This window comes from Salvelinus sp. IW2-2015, linkage group LG16, assembly GCF_002910315.2.
Source record: "Salvelinus sp. IW2-2015 linkage group LG16, ASM291031v2, whole genome shotgun sequence".
In the NCBI taxonomy this organism is placed as follows: Eukaryota; Metazoa; Chordata; class Actinopteri; order Salmoniformes; family Salmonidae; genus Salvelinus; species Salvelinus sp. IW2-2015.
In genome coordinates, this window is record NC_036856.1 from 6,576,400 (window position 1) to 6,598,190 (window position 21,791).

Here is a 21,791-nt window from a genome sequence, read left to right on the forward strand (position 1 = left end):
CAGTCAGAGTGAGGRGTTCTCTCATTCGTGTCTGGAAGTAGCTAGAAAGCTAGCCATCTTTAGGTAGTTAGCTTGGGTGCTTGACTACCGCTGTGAGGAAGGCTCGGATCAACCCTACTCCTCGGCCAGAGCGTCCAGTGTCAATAGCGCAGTGTGCGCAAAGAACACTRGGAGAGTGAAAGACACTGAATTTACGAACAGACAATCTGACAACGCTCTGAATTTACTAACKAKCCAGAGCGCACTCTGACACAATGGATGCAATTAAGGAGCGCACCCTTAGTTCTCAATCAAATGTATTTGACTTCGATCAAATGGGCAGGCAAGCAGACAAGTTCCCATTCAGATGTCAAAATGTTTGCGAGGGTTAATCTAATGTTCCCTCGTTAGATTTTAGCTRACCTCACTCTGGCTAGCATTAGTTGTTGATGTGAATAACAGAGGGAGAGGGAGCCTACCTTTTCATGGTTGTTTGATCAATAGGACTGTAAAGTTCCCAAATGTAAGAGGACTCCCATGGTGTTTACATATTTGCAGAAATCCATTCAGGTGTATTTTGTGGCMTTTGGCAAACTCGTTCTAAATGATCTAAAGTCACGCTGTTGCTACTGTAAATGTAAATAAATYATGGCAGGTCCGTGTGGCKAACSGCTKATTTGCATAAAGGCCTACTGTAGCTCTGATTGGCTATGGCGCACCGGTCCTGGACATGACAGATGTTTTTATTAGGTTTTATTTAKTGCAGTGTCTATTAATTGTCCAAACGCACGGCTGCATTSCCACTCTATATTGCGCTAGAATTTTCACAAATGCCTTACTATACGTCATTCCCAAACATTCTATGAATGTATGAAAATGTGAAAATGACCATATCTAAGTGCCCGCTTCTCAGTGGTTTAATAAGATCACATGTTGCTAAAACGCAGGCAGTTCTACTTGGACTTCCTATTTTAGAAGTAATCACGGATCTGTTTTTCAATGCGTTATCGTGTGGATGTGTTTAAGTATACTTGTGGGGACTAGATTAATCCACGAGAATAGTAAAAGAAAAATGTTTTGACCAACATTTTTAGTCCCCAGTTGCTATTTCTAGGGGGTTTAAGGTTAAGGTTAGAATTAGGTTTAGGAMCTAGAGTTATTTTTAGGGTTAGTTTAGGGTTAAGGTTAGGTTTTGGGGTTAAGGTTAGGAAAAATAGGATTTTGAATGGGGACTGAATTGTGTCCSCCCACAAGGTTAGTTAGTATTAWATGTTTGTGTGTAAATGTGTGTGTGTGTATGTGGTGAAGGAACATCTGCTGCCATCTGGTGTCCCAAAGGGGAACTCAAAACACACTCTGCCCTATGGCAAACTAAGCCACATTACCCTGCAGGCACGTGTGATGGTGCAAAGTGGAGTTAGTTACCTTGCTGAAGACAGTCTTGATGTAGATGGGCAGGTCTCCATGAGGGCTTCCGAAGCCCCCTACGATGCTGAAGCCCAGGCCGTCAGAACCCTTCTCAAGAGAGATATTCTTGGGCTTGGGGGCCCTGCAGAGACATGTAGGAACCAGAGGTTTAGGACTAGGAGGCACTGAGCCTTTTATTAAACAGGTCAAGGATCAGCTTTACCATTACCTAATCCTAATCTTAACCATAAGGGGAGAAAACACAAAACTGACCCCAAATCAGTGTCTAGGAGTAAATTTGTCCTACTTGCTCAAACAATGGGACCCATTAMTTTTACTCTTCTTTTAATTGAATGTCTTTAATTTAGTGTTATTGTACAGCTCTAGGGTCAGCTTACCCTCCCCTAATCCAAACCTTAACCACTAGGGGTGAATGCAAAAATGACCTTAGATCAGTGTCTAGGAGCAACTWKGTCCTACTCACTCTGGCTCCCCTGGCTGTGTGTCTGGGCTGTTGGGAAGGCTGGTGCTAGTGGACATACTCTCCACCTGACTGGCTATGGCACTGATGTTGGTGTCGGCGATSACCTGCAACACACACAAATTAGTATGCACAAATGACAGGAGACAAAACAATTCAGGTGTTAAGTTWTTACATTAGAATTCACAGGGTATAATCTGTGTGCGCTTGTGTGCGTTATAGACGGGGATGAGTCTCAGGGCACATGTGATGTGGGTTTCAAATGGAATAGAATTACTTTTTTTATTTATTTAAATTATGTACTACAAATATGGCTCCTGGTTCAAAGTCTAGGTTCAATGTCACAGAGAGCCACACAAAGCATAATGTGGTTATCATTGATCATCCCCCCCTCTCACTCTCTCCAACTTTGGCAAGGAAAACAGGTTCGTTAGGTTTTAGTCCTCTCTTTTAACGAAATAGTCAGTCAGCCAACTACGGCGGGCGGCGACGTCAGCATCCGTTCATTTCCATATTTAAATCAAGCGGGAGGCAATTAAAAATATGAAAACAACAACAAACAAAGGCTAATTAACGGACGACTTGTTGGCTGTGCGAGGGAACATTAGTGGAACGCTCCCCAGCCGTCGCCTGCACTAATCTTACTGACACCTTCTTTCTGGAGAAAGAGAGGGAGAGAAAGAAAGGAGTGAGAAAGAGTGAGGGACAGCAAGAGATGGAAACAGAGCAAACTAGAAAGAGAGAGAGAGGGAGAGATCGAGTCAGACACTGAGCGAGAAAGAGATGTGTGGAGGGAGGGGGTTAGTAGTCAACAGTAATTGCTGGGTGTCCTGGGTGGTGTGTGTGTGTGTGTGTGTGTGTTTGTGTGTGTGTGGGTGGGTGGGGTGTAATCAGCGCTATGCAGCAGGGCTAGCCCAGTCTAACAGTCCAGTGCTGAGGCTCCTGGAGCTGGACTGATAAAGCTGCATTAGCATAAAGGCCTGGGATTATCTGGCCCAGTTCTCCAAACTGCCAGCCGGCTGCACGGAGCTGATAACCACACAGTGCATGGGCGGGTGTGCGCGCACACGGCAGTATTTTCTACTGCACACACATACGGTACATAGCGAATGTATGTGCATACACACTCACACCCCCATTGATAAATACATACACATCATGGTCAAATAAAATTAAAGAATTTATATTTGGAAAATGTATTTTTTACATATCTGTAAATAAAATGGCATCATTGTCCATTATTAGGGAATATGTATTTGATGGAGGTAAAATAATCTGCAATTAAAAAACTATATGGTCACATTGGGTGATGTGTCGTTACGTTTGAAAACTGATACTTTATTTGGCCATATAAAGATGAGTAGTGGGGTGGGGTATTAGTGTGCTTGTGTGTGTGGACCAGAAGTCCCCACAAGAATAGTAAACCAACAAAGATTTGACCAACTGGGGACATTTTGTTAGTCCCCACGAGGTCAAATGCTATTTCTAGGGGGTTTAGAGTTAAGGTTAGAATTAATGTTAGGTTTAGAATTAGGTCTAGGGTTAGGAGCTAGGGCAAGAGTATGGGTTAGGGTTTAGGGAAACTAGGATTTTGAATGGGACTGAATTGTGTGTCCCCACAAGGTTAGCTGTACAAGACTGTGTGTTTATGTACGTATGTCTGTCTACAGTCACCGGACAGTTTATTAGGTACAGCCATCTAGTACCGGGTCGGATCCCTTTACACAGCCTGAATTCTTCGGGGCATGGATTGTACAAAGTGTTGGAAACGTTCGTTGCTCAATTGGTATCAAGGGACCTAACGTGTGCCAGGAAAACATTCCCCACACCAGTGCACCTCCACCACCAGCCTGTACCAGGCAGGATGGACACATGCTGCTTACGCCAAATCCTGACTCTGCCATCAGCATGATGGAACAGGAACCGGGCATRGTCGGWCCAGGCAATGTTTTTCCACTCCTCAGTTGTCCAGTGTTGGTGATATCGGGCCCACTAGAGCCACTTCTTCTTGTTTGCAATTTTTTTATTCAACCTTTATTTAACTAGGCAAGTCAGTTAAGAACAAATTCTTATTTACAATGACGGCCTACCCCAGCCAAACCTGGATGACACTGGGCATTGTGCGCTGCCCTATGGGACTCCCAATCACGGCCGGATGTGATGCAGCCTGGATTCGAACCAGGGACCGCAGTGATGCCTCTTGCACTGAGATGCAGTGCCTTAGACTGCTGCGCCACTCGGGAGCCCTAAATAGCTCATCCGTGACAAGGACCAACGAGTTGTGCGTTCCGAGATGTCATTCTGCACACCACTGTTGTGCAGCACAGTTATGTCTGTTTGTTAGCTTGCACGATTCTTGCCATTCTCTTTCGACCTCTCTCATCAACAAGTTGTTTTCGTCCACAGGACTGCCACTGACTGGATGTTTTTTGTTAGTTGCACCTTTCTCGGGCCTAACCCTAGACACAGTCGTGCGTGAAAAGCGCAGAAGTCCGGACGTTTCTGAGATACCGGAACCGGCGCACTTAGCACCGACGATCATACCACGCTTACATCGTACCCACCCCGGCCGAGCCCGTGCGCCATCGTGCACAAATWGATTTTGCCCCCCCACCATCTACCACACACACCAAACGCGATCACGACARGCAGGTTAAAATATCAAAACAAACTCTGAACCAATTATATTAATTGGGGACAGGTCAAAAAGCGTTAAACATTTTAAGCAATTTAGCTAGCTAGCCTGCACTTGCTAGCTAATTTGTCCTATTTAGCTAGCTTGCTGTTGCTAGCTCATTTGTCCTGGGATATAAACATTGAGTTGTTATTTTACCTGAAATGCACAAGGTCCTCTACTCCGACAATTAATCCACACATAAAACGGTCAACTGAATCGTTTCTAGTCAGCTCTCCTCCTTCTAGGCCTTTTCTTCTCTTGACTTTATATTGCGATTGGCAACTTTCATAAATTAGGTGCATTACCGCCACTGACCTCGTTCGTCTTTCAGTCACCCACGTGGGTATAACCAATGAGGYGATGGCACGTGGGTARCTGCTTCTATAAACCAATGAGGAGATGGGAGAGGCAGGATTTGCAGCGCAATCTGCAGCAGAAATAGAACTGACTTCTATTTTAGCCTTTGGCAATGTAGACGCTCGTTGGCGCGAACGAGCAGTGTGGGTGCAATAATTGAATAACATAGATTTCTAAATTTATTTTGCGACGCAAGCGGTGTAGTCAGCCTGTACCGCTCAAATAAACAGTAACTGAATACCTCGATACCTACAAGCTTTATATAGCAAGCCACCGCCACGTGACTCACTGTCTGTAGGAGAGATCCGTTTTCGTGAAGGGGGTGGTGTACCTAATAAACTGGCCAGTGAGTGTATATGTGTGTGTGTGCATGTGTATGAGTTCCATGTGCATGCTTGCAGTGTGTGTGTTTTTCTACCTGGAGAATGATGCTGCCGTAGGCATTCTTCAGCATGGTGACCACATCCCCATGGGACAGGCCATCCAGAGACTGAGCGTTAATACTCACGATCCTGTCTCCTACCTGGAGGACAAAAAACACACACACCATGGTGAGAGATTATAGACAGTAAGGGGATCGTAACACACTGACACACACACACACGCACCTTGAGCCTGTGTGTCTTGGCTGCCACCCCGTTGGCCTGGATCATAGCCACGAAGATGGGGATATCCCCAAGAGGACTGCCCTTCCCCCCAGCTATACTGATCCCCAACGCATCAGTAGGACCCTGAGAGAGAGGGAAGGAGAAAGGTGATTGGTCTGGTTGGTGACTCATCTTCTGATGACCACAGCAATCACTATGAACCGAACAGAAGAGGAGCGCTCCATTTACCCGCGTGATCTCCACAGTGCGCACACCCATCTCTGCTCCTATAACACAGAGAGAGGGACAGCCGGGCATTACACAGGGAACTGACTGGTATCCAATCCCGGTCCTCAGAGCTCAGCACTCCAAAAGACCAAAAGTGCAGTACCAACATTCAGACGGAGAGGCTAGGTTCCAATCCAGGGGAGCAAAGTGGTCCTACCTGCGCTCTTTGATGAGGTCATGCTCTCCGTCATGGGCTTCCTGGCGTTGTTGAGGAGCTGAGAGGTGGAAGGGGTGGAGTTTAGCGGGGGGTGGGGCGTGGCGATTGTGCTGTTGGCAATCACGTGGCTCATCTGTGGGAGGGAGAGAGGGAGGGGAAACAGCTGTGATCCAGTCAGGAGAAAAAACACACACTGAGGCATGCTGCCCGGTGGCAGCGAGTTTGTTTTGGGCAAGGTGAGTGAGTCACTGACACACAGTTGACACCCGAATGAGTCTGGTAAACGTCCAGCAGGCGGCCATTTTGGCTCCCATGCATGAGATGAATGGAGCGAGGAGGAGGAGGTGAGACAGTGGGTATTAATGACACAGCAGCCAGGGTGAGTCAGTGTGACTGAGCTTTTGCATGCAAGCTCCCAGGCAGCAGGGGTGAGAATGGCCGCACACACTCTCCTCCGGCGAGTTCACGCACGCACGCACACACACACACACACACACACCTGGCTTCCCTGGGAGGTGTGTCTGGAAGAGATCCAGGAGGCAGCCTTCAGTCGGCCCAGCTCTAGGAGCACCATCCCCCTGGCGCACTGCAGAGGCACAGGTAACGCAACAGCAACAGCACAGCACGTCACTACCAGAGCAGAGCAGCTAGGGACTAGGCCTTACAGAGTCTACATCCACATCCTAGTTAACTACTGGCTGATGCAGCCTGCTGGGATCTCCACGACAGAGGACAGGGCACACGCTTCAATCYTACAGGGTCTCCACTTCACAGGCCGCGTCCCAAAATGGTACCGTATTCCCTACATGGTGCACTATATAGGGAATAGGGGTGCCATTTGGTACGCAGCCATAGTGCAATACAAAGACAACAATACAACCCATTTAACGCACAACTGCAGCCAGGATACCCACTCCAGGTCATAGACGGAAGCAAGAAGTTGAATACTACTATATACTTTGGTAAGGGCGCTGGCAAAGGTATACACCACTGTAGCAACTGTCCACAAAGCACCCACTTTAAAAGGACTCCACAAAGTGCTCAACTGTAGCCAGAACCACCAGTCCAGAAGGCCTCGCCGCTGCAGCTAAAAGCACATCACTTCTGAAGAGCACTGCAGCCTTTGACAATAACAGTACCAACGGTGACCCCTTGTGGTAGAAGGAAGGAAAGTTTGGTGGTTACGGACAGGCTGGGTATTGTCTTGGTCTGTGAAGGTGAGAGGGATGTTTGTTTGTGTTATTTTTGAGGCAAGTATTAGCTGTTGTTATGGGTTTTAGTTGGACCACTGTAGTTATTTGTGTTGTCTATGACTACCGTTGTTCTTTGTTTTTGGTCCATGTACTACCGTTGTTCTTTGTTTTGTCCGTGACTATTGTTTTTGTTTTGTCCGTGACTAGTTGTTCTTGTTTTGTCGTGACTACCGTTGTTCTTTTGTTTTGGTCCGTGAACTACAGTTTTGTGTGTGCGTTGGGGTACATCAAGTGTCTGTGTCTACTAGTCTGTTGTCTACTAGTCTGTGGTCTACTAGTCTGTGTCTCACACTAGTCTGTGTCTACTAGTCTGTGTCTACTAGTCTGTGTCTACTAGTCTGTGTCTACTAGTCGTGTGTTCTACTAGTCGTGTGTCTACTAGTCTGTTGTCTAGCTAAGTCTGGTGTCTACTAGTCTGTGTCTGAGCTAGGACTGTGTTCCTATAGTCTGTGTCTACAAGTCTGTGTCTGGTGTGACGTTGAGCCTATAGGTCTGGCCCCTCCCCTTACCTTGAGAATGGCCGCCACCGTCTCCTGCGAGGCCTGCCTCATGTCATCGCCGTCGACAGAGAGGATCTGGTCCCCCTGCATCAGTCGGCCGTCCAGCTCGGCGGCGCCCCCTTTCACCACGTCCGAGATGAACACCCCGGTGCCGTTCCTACAGTGCACGCAGACCAACAGCCATCTGAACAGGTGCCGAGCCAATGTATTGCAAAATAATTCCAACAAACATTTTCCAGCTTTTAAATCCATCTGACATTGTAAGCCTGAGAAAATGCTGGTTAACCCTTCATTGCCGTTTGATGGAGATCCTGTAGCTAACAAGCAAGCGAGTGCGAACGGCTACAGCAGTTCCTTGTTACATGTCTTGCTAGTTAACATTACACTTCCTGATAGGGGTGAAACTCCTGCAGCGGAGACACAAGGAGGTCGCATCCCAACTCTCCACCCTCCTCCCAAAGTGTGCATTTGCATAAATCCCGTCATGGATTTAAAAGCTTCGGATTGGTGTAAGCATTGGCTTGAGGGAGTTTCCACCACTGMTAAATCTAAGACGGGGAGTGTGCAAATGAGGTAGTGCACACTTTGTGAGAAATCCGGCCCGGGTGTCAGAGTAGCAACTGTACCTCTTGCCGACGATACTGAGGCCCAGGCCGCGGCCGGCCTTCTTCTGCAGTTCCACACTGAACACGTCCAGGTTCTCCTCGTCGCGGTACTGCGCCTCGTCTCGTAGCACCGTCAGACGCACCTTGGCCGGGGTCTGCCGCAGGGCTGTAATGGCGTCCTCGTGGGCCGCGCTGCGCAGGTCCACGCCATTCACCTGGATGGGCGTACACATACACACATACACTGGTGTAACTCAGTTTCTCTGGTCGGAGTTCTCCCACCTATATACAGTATTTAGCTGCTATTTATAAACTTTAAAAAAATATATAAAAATTGCACATCAAATAGCCTAACAATTAAGAAAAAAAGTACTCGGCTTGAGGATACATTCAGCCACTATTGTTTAACTRAGCGGGTTTTGTCTGGCAAATAGTCTACACAAATGGGATGCAACATTCAAGGTCCATTTTATTAAATCAAATGAAATCCAACTTGAAACTCCCCTGAAGTCCTCCTTTTTTGGGTGCAAGTGTTTTCACCACAGCCTGCAGGTCCAGCAGTTTTCTATACGGAGTATTGCCAACCCAATMACTTTTTGGAGCGTTACTGTCAAAATTATTTATAAAAAAAWGAAAATAAATAGACATCGATGACAGGCGCACTAGCACCCAGAGCTCGTGGTCCTCCCCGCCTTGCAGGGGCTGCCCGGTACGCCAGACCTCACGCTGTCACTCACTCAACTACTCCTTGATCTCAGTGAAAGCCAGTAGAGGGAGACGTTGTCTTAGTTTAGTGCACTGGGGAGCATGACACTACCATGTGCATTGATGGAAAAGGTGCAGTGAGGTCTGTGATTATTCTATTTTCCTCTCTGTTGCACAGCTAACAGACTTGTTAGACAAGGTGTGAGTGAGAGAGAGAGAGAGAGACTAACCTCCAGGATCTGATCTCCAGCCCAGAGTCGTCCATCCCGTGCCGCCGCCCCCTCCTCATAAACCTCATGGATCACTATGGCATCCTAGATAGAGTCCGAGACAGAGGGGGAGAGAGAGAGAGAGAGAGAGAGGTAGAATAGGGGGGTGGGGTAGAGAGTGAGAGAAAAGAGGAGATGACAGTGAATAGGACATTTGGACTGCTTATGGCGACTATTAGACCCAACCACTCACGCCTGCCTATACCGCTCTCATTTACAGCACTTTCAAACATCAGCAATTTATATGAACCCTCAACAGCGATTCTTGTGAGAGAGAGAGCGAGAGAGAGAGAGAGAGAGAGGGAGAGCGCTCCCACCCACAAAACATCCACAGAAAAACAGCAGCTTGAATTTCGCAAAAACATCAGGAAGACTTCCACTTGTACTGCCAACTGAAAAAAGGGCATGCACATTCTGGGTGCAACCAATCCAACAAAGGTTCATACAAGCAGAGAGCATTAATGGAGAACTGTCTCTGACCAGAGTGAACCCTTAACAAAACGGGCCCAAAAACAAAAACATTGAAATGAACACCAAGTTTAGACTGCTGGAGGAGAATAATAAGAAAACCTACATTACTATTGGGGAAGTGAGGTTGAAGGTCAGAGAAAGATGGAATGCGATTGAACATTGGAAGGAGACTTCACTTTAAGGCCTTTCCACACTGTATGTCGGATTCAGCCCTTTACGGTTATTATGTCACACTGTGCGATCTTACCACATTTAAATCTTGATATCAACCTGGCCAAATGGTACAATTTGCTTTAGTTTTGTCGTSACATTCTGCGATTGCCTTGCYGGACGACCGCAGCCGACGTAGGCTGCGCCAACTGCAGCGGTGCGTTTGATCTGCGCATGTGCCGACACCAGCAGCGCAAGCCTCTCTCTATGATTATGCGCGAGTGAAGTGAGTTCAGAAACACTGGAAAAATGAATCTTCGAAATAGTTGTCACATACAAACGTTGTCTTGTTAGACAAGGTGTGACGAAAGGAAGGAAGGAAAGAAGGAAGGAAGGAAAGAAAACGTTTATACTGAMTTTCTGCATTTATCAAGGTAGCTTGGTTTCAGATGTGTCATGTAACCAAGATTAACAGGGGATTCGTTCTTCTTGCAAAGCATGTAAATGTTAAAATCAAACTATTACATGAATCATACTATTCACAATAGGCTAATCGTATTATTTTMTATGCATACTCAATGCCGGCCATGTTCCTATTGGTCAGTCACCGGGATCGGCTCGTAACACCAGCCACACTACACGATAAAGCAGCGTTTCCCAAACTCGGTCAAGGGATGCACGTTTTGGTTTTTGCCCTAACACTACACAGATGATTCAAATGATTAAASCTTGATGATTAGTTGATTATATGAATCAGCTGAGTTTGGGAAAGATTTCTGACACTGTCAGAACTTTGTCGGAGCCTACGAAGGCCAGCATRCCGGAGTCGCCTCTTCACCGTTGACGTTGAGACTGGTGTTTTMCGGGTACTATTTAATGAAGCTGCCAGTTGAGGACTTGTGAGGCGTCTGTTTCTCAAACTAGACACTTTAATGTACTTGTCCTCTTGCTCAGTTGTGCATCAGGGCCTCCCACTCCTCTTTCTATTCTGGTTAGAGCCAGTTTGCGGTGTTCTGTGAAGGGAGTAGTACACAGCGTTGTACAAAATCTTCAGTTTCTTGGCAATTTCTCGCATGGAATAGCCTTKATTWCTCAGAACAAGAATAGACTGATGAGTTTCAGAAGAAAGTGCTTTGTTTCTGGCCATTTTGAGCCGTTTCCAGCTACAATAGTCATTTACAACATTAACAATGTCTACACTGTATTTCTGATTAATTTTGTGTTATTTTAAATGGACAAAAAATMTGCTTTTCTATCAAAAACAAGGACATTTCTAAGTGGCCCCAAACTTTTGAACGGTAGTGTCCATGCACAAAGTATTCCGGATAGTAGCTCATATCCCGCTCAAGGTCTTATTTGGGATAAGCTGTTTACATGCACCGTTGACATCCATGAATAAACAGAATATTCCTATTCCTAAGAATATGGGTTAAATGGAATAGTAACTGAAATACGGACACTGACTGTAGGCCTATAACATGTAACATAATATATMAATAACTCCTGCAAAATTATGCATTTCTTGCGGTATATTTATAGAACAAATGTTAATTTTGTCTCAGGAACAGGAGTGGAGATATAGGATCTCTTTCTTTCAGCATCTCTTGAGAGTTTGCGAATGCACGTGTAATGTGTCATCTTTGCACTGTTATGCAATCGGACAGTATTCCAACCACATATAATATCAGCCCGGTCTCATAGACTAGACGTAACATAGTAAACATAAAATCAGAGCCTCAGAAATTAGTATGATTTGAAGGGTTTGGTATGGTAACATAAGACAAAAGGTTACTTAAGGCAACCTCTTAGATGTAAGCTGCATTGTTCTGGTACCGGTTCCGWCCGACAAWATATATATACACAAATATTTTTTTCTCTTTAGTATTATAGCTACGATTCTTATTGTTGTCGCTGTTGTTTTCATAATTTTTTTGTGTATCACTTCGCTTTGGCAACATTGACCTTGTCATTCATGCCATTAAAGCATATTGAATGAGAGAGAGAGAGAGAGAGAGAGAGAGCGAGAGACAAACGAATCAAAGCTAGGCGATATAACTAACTGCACTGAAAGCCTCTGGAAAGATCAGTTGAAACAAAGTGAATGCTTCTCTCAATGCTCGTCCTTGGGCAACACGGCTACAGAACATTCAATTAAATAGCAGGCGACTCCTTTGTTCTGCGGTGGCCTGAGGCTGCTGCGTGTTCCCAGAAGACTAAGGACAATGGCAGTGAGAGAGAGAAAGAGAGAGAGCTAGACCACTCTCTGCAGTGTGTCTCTCACCTCTGGCTGAGACAATGCGCTGTAACTTCAAATAAACCGAACAGAGATCAACTACAACAGACTGGGCAAACAGCAAATCAATTAAAAGTTGACACTTTATTTGAATAAAGGCAGACCTTGGCTCGTGTCATGCCGTTTTCATTAGCCCATATCAAATTCCAATGTCAAGCTAACGTCCYTCTTGGTGACCGTTGTTGACATAGAAACCAGTTCACCTAACCAGTCACACACCCCTGAGTAGAGTTAGTCATCTTACCAGCTGTGTATCTTTGCCCCCTACGATGCTGAGGCCCAGGCCAGAGCGACCCTTGGCGATCTCTATGACTACCTCCTGGCCTGGAACGATAGGACACGTGGCTGGGTCTACTGGAGGAAAGATGGAGAGAGAGATTCTGTAATAAAACGTCACGGCAAACAGAGTTGCTATTTTTGTTGGACGGCGTCATATTTCTAAGGAATTTAAAAGCAGATGTTGACTTACAAGGTGTTGCACAGAGAATTGAATATTAGACAGTTGAGTAAAAGGCTCAGGCCTGTACTGTGAATGGACTGCTAGTTGTGAGTGTGACTCCAGGGAGGAGGTTAGGAGGGTTAGAGGGGGGGGTCCATACCTTTGCTGCAGTACTCAAAGTCTGGACCGGTGCAGGAGGGCAGGGAGGCGGCATGGGGGGACACCAGCCCTCCGTCCACACCGCTCACCATTGGCACCTTACTGGAGCTCTGCGAGACCTTGGACAGGCTGGCAGTCTACGCAGAACAGAAATCATAGTCAATATTTTACCAGATCTTTGCCCAGACAACGAGTTGTGAATAACTGAATAATGCATTTTACTGTTCAATTTTAAACACGAGTTGTCTGATACTATGAGCCCGTTCTGCTTCACTCTCCCTTCCCCACAGAGTGGAGTCCAGTGGCCTACATGCAGTGCTGTGGAATGCCCTACATTGCCTCGTGTATAATAGGTTACCCAAATCCACTGTCATGCTCACCTGCTCCAGGAGGGCCTTGGCATCCGGCACAGGCACACTCTCCGAAGACTCAGCCCCCTTCTCAGAGGCCTTGAGCTTCTGCGGAAAGCACATAGAAGTACATGCATGAATACACACACACACACGGTCACAGGATTGAATTGACTAGTGCCCTATGTCTATGTATGTAAGTTATGCCTGGAAAACTTAAAAGGAAAGTATATTTAGGGGGGGTGCTGAAGTGTCTGCCTGGTGTTCATGCTTGACTTTTAAGTTGCTCAACTAATTCAGAACTGAGAAACCAAGTCASTAAACAAGTACGTAAACAAGTCAGTAAACAAGTACGTAAACAAGTCAGTAAAAAAAGTCAGCTGCAAAAGTCTGCACACTGAGGCTCACAGAGCTGGACGAGACGTGTAGGGTGCAAAGAGGAAGTGTCACGGGGGCTTCCTGTCAGCTGACCTTGGAGGCGGTCTCTCCCTCTCGGAGGCTCTTCAGTGTTGCTTCTCTGGAGATGAGCTCCGTAGCTGTGCTCCCACTGGAGCCGACACTGGACTGCCCCTGTGTGTGTGTGTGTGTGTGTGTGAGTGGTGTGTGAGAGAGGTCCGAGCCACAGAAAGATCACCACACTGGCAGACATTTTTACGAAAATGAGACAGATGGAACACTTCAAAAACCTTCTTTTTTTTTTGCAACGGAAAACAATCATTTCTTATTGGACCAGGTCCAGGTAATACCTTCCTGTTCCCGTCCGCTTTCGTACGTTTGGTGCCTAATTAACACAACCCAGGACAGGTAAGAATGTGGGGAGTGGAGCCTCTTACCTTGCTGATGGAGATGGAGGACTCCAGGGGGCCCCTGCTGAGGACCAGGCTCTCTGGAGGTTGGGGCTTCTCTGTGGGGGCCAAGGCTGATACCYCTGCTGCTGCTGGTGGTGTGGGGGGATGAGCCTGGGACAATGATAATCATAATGATGATTATGGTGGTGATACATGGGGGGAAAAACACATTCAAAAGTAGAACGTTGTCAACAGCACTGTCATTTCCTTCAATTGAATAACAGTCCATATCTTCAGGTAAGTGCACTGATCGGACATGCACAAATCAAAACGTGCATGTTTTGGATAAGGCTCCGTTTTGGACCAAGGGCCTACGATTTCAGCTCGATGTCAGTTGTTGTTCTGTTTGCTTTTGGAAGTGCGTGTGTGTTTAGCCCCAAGCAGATGCTATCGCATAACGTCATGGCTAGTGCCACGCTCTCTCAGCTTTTGGATGACCACACGGCCATAAGAGTGTGTGTGTGTGTGTGTGTGTGTGTGTGTGAATAAGACTCACCTCAGTGGAGGAGAGGACAGAAGGTGGAGTTGGGAAGGGGGGAACGGCCATCTGGTTGATAGCATCTTCATTCCTATAGGGCGGGAGAGAGAGAGAGATGGAGAGAGAGAGGGGAGAGAGATAGAGAAGGTGCTATTCAATAGAATTGTATTAGCAGTAATCAATGGTGTGGAGAGTGTGAGGTGAAGACCGCTGCATTGGAAGGGATGCCAAGGTTAATGGGAGCATCTCCTCCTGTGTACCAGAGTGTGGTATTAACACGGACTGTGTGTGTGTGTGTGTGTGTGTGTGTGTGTGTGTGTGTGTGTGTGTGTGTGTGTGTGTGTGTGTGGTGCTTGGTCAGGACAGCAGAGAGAGACATCAGGTATAAAGCTGATCAAGGACATCATTTCCATTCGTCTAGATCAATATCCCCCTGACCTTAGGGAAACATATGAAGGAAGCTCAATGGGAAAGGAAGCTAGGGTCCTATTCATTATTCATACTGTAGCAACAAACAAAAAACGGGAGTTTCTTATTGGACGTTTGGTTAGCTCTTCCCTGTTTGTCAGTTTTTCTTCCATTTTGTGCCTAGTGAATACGACTCAGGTACACACAGCCGGCCACAGGCCCAGTTCAAAATGGACAACTTGCACCATTGCACTTGTGGAATGATGACTAAAGTGCTAATCAGAGGAGTTCAAAATGTGTACGCATCCGCACAGCCGTGTTCTAGAATTTTGGGACTGTTGCCTTTTATACTTTCTCAGAATCTCAGCGTGGCTCAAGCAATTCAAATGAATAGAAGCCGCTTAAGCGGAGCCGCATTGGTTAGGAAGTTTGGGGAGGTGCACGGTTGGGGCAGTGGGTCCCCCCACGGACGGTGGTCTCAGAGCCGCGTAGATACAGTATGTCACAATGGGCCGCCGCCTTTGCAACTGTGGACACCGAATTAGCATTTAGACATGTCTGACTATATGCTTATACATATCCAATCCTTTCAGATTTACAGGAGTGCCTCGGGGGGCTGAGGGTGTGATTCTGGGGGTTGAGGCTTGTGATTCTGGTAACATCTGCAGGGGACAAATGGAAGCTAGGATGGAGAAAGCCAGAGTAATGCTCGGTTTGGGATTGAGAGGGCCAACCAGGCTAGACATTCATCATCTCTCACATCAGGCGATTTGGACTCGACGGCTGCGATAGCACCACCTGAGCCCAACACAACCCCCGTACAACACGCGTGCTCAACATTGCATGGTCAGAGTAGACTTTATGCTCACTCTTTCTCTGAAGAGAATGGTCTCCATTGAAAACAATGGCTTGACACAAATTGGTATAATAATCAGTTATATTGATAACGATTATAGCTATATTGATAACAATTACCCTGTATCGGTTACCAATAGCAAAGATAATTAGTTGAGGAAGTTATATAATTACGGTCAATGTGCTATGAAATTCAAGTCAGTCACTTCAGGGGGGAAAATAAAAAAAGTACTTTTTAAAATATTTTTTTTAAGGAATCGGCAACACAAATATGTATCCCTCCACAGGCCAGCGTTCTCCAGTTCTTTTACGTCTTCCTTTCCTCACCGCCTACATGGGACCTATTTTGCATATCTTTTGTCTTTCCTTTTGTTCAAACCTCTTTCATTCCCTCTCCGTTTGTGCGGTAACGGAATCTCCCGGCGGCAACTGACGAAGCCAGTCATTCATGTGCTCTCGGAGAAGAAGAAATCTGCTCCACCGCTGCCGCCAGTGCGCGTGAATCCCACTGCTGTCACCAGTCCGCGCACTCTTCAAAGACAGCTGTTGAAATTGTGTGTACACTTGGAACAGCAAACAAGGGGAAAACAAAACAGTTTGGCGACGCGTTTGTTCACGCCACCTCAGGGGACTACTGCGAGACAAGGACACGAAAAATGTCAAAGCCGACAGATATGACAGAGCACCCCAGGTGAGTGCCGGAGAGACACGGGATGAGGGAGGAGAAGACGAGTCAACAATCACTCCCTATTGTATGCAAACGGCTCCGAGTGGATTCGACAATAAGCTTTCGGGTTACTAATGGTCTGCAGATGGCAGAGGAGACACCTTCATGGATTTGCGAGGCATGCGCAAAAAGCCCATGGGGTAATTGACAGGAGTTGCTTGATTTATGAACTTTTCTACGTAGTCTAACCATCTGTGTCTTAGTTTCTATTACCAGAAATACACATGAACGGGGTCAAGTAAAGAGAGAGCCAGTTCCAATTTGCTCCGTACCCCTTCACCATGGCCCTATGTCTGTAAGGTGGAAGCAATGTGGTGGACGATCAACCACTACACTGCTTATACCCACGCAGAGCATTAAGATCTGCACAAATTGAAGGATTAGGGCCAACGGGAAGGGAGCGAAATAGGGCCGGCAGGTGCTATGGACTGTTGAGAGGTAAAAGTGGTTCACCATGTGCAGCAGAAGAGAGTGAGTGCATGCATTTCTTCCGGGGTCGTCCTATAGGATAGTTCCTTCTTTGCCGTGTGATACATTATGTCACTGGAGGCAGCGTCAAAGAGGTCATCAACTGTCAGTCTAATGGGTGGTTCAGTATGCGTAGGTTAGAGACCCACAGAGATAAAGAAGAGGAAGAAGATGAGGATACTTGTCTTTGGACCGTGTCTTGACCGCTCTGCCGTCCCTTGTCCTCTCATCTCCTCTCTTGTAATCTCCCCCTTCTATCTGGTTTCAGTCAAAACCGGTGGGGGTGCGCTCATAAATCTGTCCCGTGGTTTCTCTTCACTTTGTCCTCTCCTCTCTTAGACAGACGGTCAGACACAGCCAAGAAAAGCAGGAGCTTCTGGCTTCTCCAATCCACAAGGAGGGTCCTCAGCTAGCCCAGACCAGCAGTCAGTGATGATATCCAGCTATCCTTCCAGCTCAACCCTCAAGTGGTTATGTGTGGTGGTTCCCCCACTTCATGTGTGCAGGTACCCTCCTCTCTCCCTCTTCCCACCCCCATCTTCGCCTCTCTCTATCCCGCTCTCTCGCGATACTCCAGTTTTTTCTCCGCCTCTCTCACGCCATTTATCTACCTCCCTCTCCCCCACTCTCTTCCTCCCTCTCTCCACTGTTATTCTCTACGCCCAGTAAGTGACCCTTTTCCAATTACAGTTAATGCTTTTGTTCCCTCTTCCACCAAGGGGATGGTAGGGACAGTGGAAATGTATCAATCAATCAATCAGTTTCTTGTGTTGCCTTATCCCCACACATCCCCGTTCTCCCACAACTAAAATAAGAAAATGTGGCCAATCCATGGTAAGCTGACAAAGTCGTAGAACGTGTTGTTTGCGTGTGTGTGTGTGTGTGCGTAAACGAACACGCTCACTGGCGTCACAGCACTAACTCACTCCAATGCGAGGCTGGATGAGCGAACGGGCGCTGGGTGGGCTGACACTTTACCGTTTGCGTTCCTAGTCGGACCTTTTTCTTCCTGTCTGCAGCCTGGCCGGCGCCAGCTGATGTTTCCATGGCGATATGGCTACGAGGCGCCCTATCCTTTCGACGTCCCACCGCTCATTGCCAAACGAACTTTGACTCAATATAGCATTTTTCGAGCCACCCCTCCCACCAACCTTTTTAAAGGAGTTTGTCACCAAACCCCTGAGCACGTACTGACCTATTCTGCTCCTACTGTGAATTGGCTGCAATCTAATCACAGCTACTGTGAAACCTGGATTTTCCCCCAGACAAACGGAGGAAAACAAAACGCTGAATACTGGACAGCAGAGTGCACACGACCAGTGGGATAGAAAAACGTGAATTTCAATAAATCTGAAAACCAACATCTGATGAGGATGGAAAATCCCTATCAACCTAATTTTGTGTGTGTGTGTGTGTGTGCGCATGCATGCGTGTGATTGAGATGTGTCCGCTCTCCTCATGTTTATGACAAATCAACAGTATTCAGGGACACTGAAGGACAAAGTCCTCAAAATGTCAACAGTATGACCAAGCGATTTCTTCCTGTTCGCTCTACCTCGGTAACTTGCGCTCTTGCACTTGAGACCTGGGTGGGTCGGACAGCGACAATATGTCTGCATCCCAAATGGCACCCTATTCCCTATATAGTGCACTACTTTTGACCAGGGCACATAGGGTTCTGATGAAAAGTAGTGCACTACATTTGTATTGGTATTTATTATTCATCGGGCTCTTGGTCAACTCCCTGACCAAGGCTCTTCACCCCCAATTGCTCAGTTTGGCTGTGCGGCAAGCTCTAGGAAGAGTCTTGGGGGTTCCAAACTTCTTCCGTTTATGAATGATGGAGGCCACTGTGTTCTTGGGGACCTTCAATGCAGCAGAATCTTTGGTACCCTTCCCCAGATCTGTGCCTCGACACAATCCTGTCCAATCAATTGAATTTACCACAGGTGGACTCCAATCAAGCTGTAGAAACATCTAAAAAATGATCAATGGAAACATGATGCACATGAGCTCAATTTCAATTCCGAGTCGCATAGAAAAGGGTCTGAATACTTATGTAAATTAGGTCATTCTGTTTTTATTTTTTAATATATTTGCAAACATTTCTAAAAACCTGTTTTCGTTTCGTCATTATGCTGTATTGTGCGTAGATTGAGGAAATGTTTTCTGTAATCAGTTTTAGAATAAGGCTGTAACGTAACAAAATGTTGAAAAAGTCAAGGGGTCTGAATACTTTCCGAAGGCACTGTATGTCAATCTGGTCCAAACCTCTCGCAGACACTCCCGTCTGCTTAGCAGCATGCCGCTGCCTTCGGGTTCCACGACTTGTGACATGCGACCAGCACTGATCGAAACATTCTTATTGCTGTTCTCTGTCTACTCCACGACAGGATGGAGGAGGAGAAGTAGATGGAAACGACTTCCTTGGCAGGCAAGTTCCAGGTAGCACGGGCCATTCGTATAGGGACAGATGACAAGGCAGGGACACATCCATTAGCCCCGAGCAGAGTCCTACCATAGGAGTGGAGAATGAGAAAATTCCCATTTGCTTTTTCACCATAAGTTTGCGCATAATTGAGATTTGTTTGCTACATAACTGAGTGTGGCTCCCGAGTGGCAGTGCCTTAGACCGCTGCGCATCTCAGTGCTAGCGGTGTCATTACAGACCCTGGTTCGATTCCAGGCTGTACCACAGCCGGCTGTGATTGGGAGTCCCATAAGGTGGTGCACAATTGGCCCAGCGTCGTCCGGGTTTGGCCGTCATTGTAAATAAGAATTTGTTCTTAACTGACTTGCCTGGTTAAATAAAGGTTAAATAAAGGTTAAATAAAAGGTTAAATAAAGGTTACACAAATAGTCCTCCGCTAGCAAACAATCGCCGCATTGGAACTTCGGAGTGTCAACACATATGGAATAGGGTGTAATTTGAGACACGGACTTATCTTAGAGTAAAACCCATTATTTGACTCTGCCATTGGCACGAGAGACGCATAACTTAACAGACGCGGTTGAAAGCTGCGCCGATAACCACAAGCTCAGAATGACAGCACTGCCGTGTTCCATGAAGTGTCACCATGGACGTGTCAATTCCGTGGAATACCAAAAGGACACCTTAAACACTGATTCCGTGCTTGCTATACATGACGTTTTAGTTGTCAGCCAAAGGGGCTGCCTAGCGGCCAGACACTTCAACAGAGAACCTCACGTCGGCGATGCATAAATCAGCATGTTGTTATATTTTCCGCAGCCTTTTTCCCGTCAGCAGCTCAGGAATAATGGATGTGCTGCTCACTGATGCCATGTCTGTCGTTCACATTTTGACAGCCGTCATAACAGCCTGCTTATGCACTTCCCTTGGCCAGTATTCACAACGCGTCGCAGAGTGTGGATCACTTTTGCCTTTTAAAGCATATTGAATAAAATGACAGACAGGGGGGACCAGCACTCCTACTCTGATGCTTTATGGATATGGGCCCTAGACACCATCCTAGGCCTCTCTCTCTCCCTTCAGTATGTTTTAATATGTGTGGAAAACACAGGTGATTGGGCTCCGGCCCACTGTGTTCAATTACAGGGACTTAAGGATGGCAAGAAGCGGCGCATGGCATGGGGAGGAAATTAGGTGATGCGTCGCCGTCGTGCTCTGTGTGCTCCTCGCTCCCCAGAGAGATGATTAGGCACTAGAGGCAGCAGTGCGAGGGGGTGGGGGGATATGGAAGAGGTAAAGAGAGGGATGGAGAGAGAGTTTGCAAGAGCGATTAAGACAAGAAACAGAAGGTTTGAGAGCGGGGGACGGCTATGGTGAGAGGGAGGAAGAATGACAGAGGTACGTGAGAGAGCAAAAATAAATAGCGGGAGGTAGAGTGTGAGGTAGAGCGGGAGAGGTAAAGTGTGAGGTAGAGCGGGAGAGGCAGAGTGTGAGGTAGAGCGGGAGAGTGTGAGGTAGAGCGGGAGAGGCAGAGTGTGAGGTAGAGCGGGAGAGGCAGAGTGTGAGGTAGAGCGGGAGAGGGGAGCAGCAGAGTGTGAGGTAGAGCGGTAGAGTGTGAGGTAGAGTGAGATACAGAGGGATAGAGGGAGCGGTAGAGTGTGAGGTACATGGGGAGGTAGAGCGGGAGAGAAGGAGCGGMAGAGGGGGAGAGAAGGAGAGAGGGAGCAGTAGAGTGTGAGGTAGAGCGGTAGAGTGTGAGGTAGAGTGAGATACAGAGGGATAGAGGGAGCGGTAGAGTGTGAGGTACATGGGGAGGTAGAGCGGGAGAGGTAGAGCGGGAGAGAAGGAGAGAGGGAGCAGTAGAGTGGGAGAGAAGGAGAGAGGGAGCGGTAGAGCAAGAAATAATGAGTAATAAGACGGAACCGAGCGAGTGCAGTCAGTTCTGCGTCTCAAATGGCACCCTATTCCCTATATAGAGCCCTGTGGACCCTGGTCAAAAGTAGTGCACTATATAGAAAATAGGGTGCGATTTAGGATGTAGAAGGTCAGTGGCTGGCTTCATAGCTGGTGTTTGAGTGGACGGATATTGAAGCCCAGTTAATGAGACTCCACTTCTCCCTCTCTCCTTTCCTCATTCTCTCTGCCTCCCTCATCCTCTCCCTTCCACATGAGCCGATAAGACAAATCCCCAAAATTACACAGAGGTTGTCGTCGTGCGTGGGGTTTATTTGCCTTCCTTGGGTAATAGTGGCCATAGATGACAGGGAGCGATGGTGCCACCAGCCTAATGGTCTTGTCAGAGCGTAACATATGCATTCTGTCAACGTTGGCTGAGGGAGAAAATAGCCTTCAAATGTTAAAATGGTTCTAAGAACGTCCCCCTGAAGGGTAGAATATCTTATTTCTATAGAGCGGAGGGTTATTTGGCACGACTGTGGAGGAGGAAATA

The 21,791-nt window shown here is 47.0% G+C and overlaps 1 protein-coding gene across 8 annotated transcripts in view; it reads right to left on the reverse strand.

The window, feature by feature from the left end:
* Nucleotides 1-21,791, reverse strand: part of patj (PATJ crumbs cell polarity complex component) — a 172,183-nt gene that overhangs the window by 4,337 nt on the left and 146,055 nt on the right. For 5 of the 8 annotated variants that reach the window (XM_070447485.1, XM_070447482.1, XM_070447478.1 and 2 more), the window contains 16 exons: nucleotides 14,472-14,544; nucleotides 13,961-14,086; nucleotides 13,599-13,697; nucleotides 13,158-13,235; nucleotides 12,779-12,914; nucleotides 12,424-12,533; nucleotides 9,227-9,310; nucleotides 8,313-8,506; nucleotides 7,696-7,843; nucleotides 6,433-6,519; nucleotides 5,934-6,066; nucleotides 5,738-5,775; nucleotides 5,510-5,632; nucleotides 5,320-5,424; nucleotides 1,871-1,974; nucleotides 1,405-1,528 (listed from right to left, as the gene is read on the reverse strand). In XM_070447485.1, coding sequence (XP_070303586.1) covers nucleotides 1,405-1,528; nucleotides 1,871-1,974; nucleotides 5,320-5,424; nucleotides 5,510-5,632; nucleotides 5,738-5,775; nucleotides 5,934-6,066; nucleotides 6,433-6,519; nucleotides 7,696-7,843; nucleotides 8,313-8,506; nucleotides 9,227-9,310; nucleotides 12,424-12,533; nucleotides 12,779-12,914; nucleotides 13,158-13,235; nucleotides 13,599-13,697; nucleotides 13,961-14,086; nucleotides 14,472-14,544 — 1,762 coding nt within the window. The remainder of the gene's footprint in view (nucleotides 1-1,404; nucleotides 1,529-1,870; nucleotides 1,975-5,319; nucleotides 5,425-5,509; nucleotides 5,633-5,737; nucleotides 5,776-5,933; nucleotides 6,067-6,432; nucleotides 6,520-7,695; nucleotides 7,844-8,312; nucleotides 8,507-9,226; nucleotides 9,311-12,423; nucleotides 12,534-12,778; nucleotides 12,915-13,157; nucleotides 13,236-13,598; nucleotides 13,698-13,960; nucleotides 14,087-14,471; nucleotides 14,545-21,791) is intronic. The other 3 variants (XM_070447481.1, XM_070447483.1, XM_070447484.1) reach the window with 3 other exon arrangements.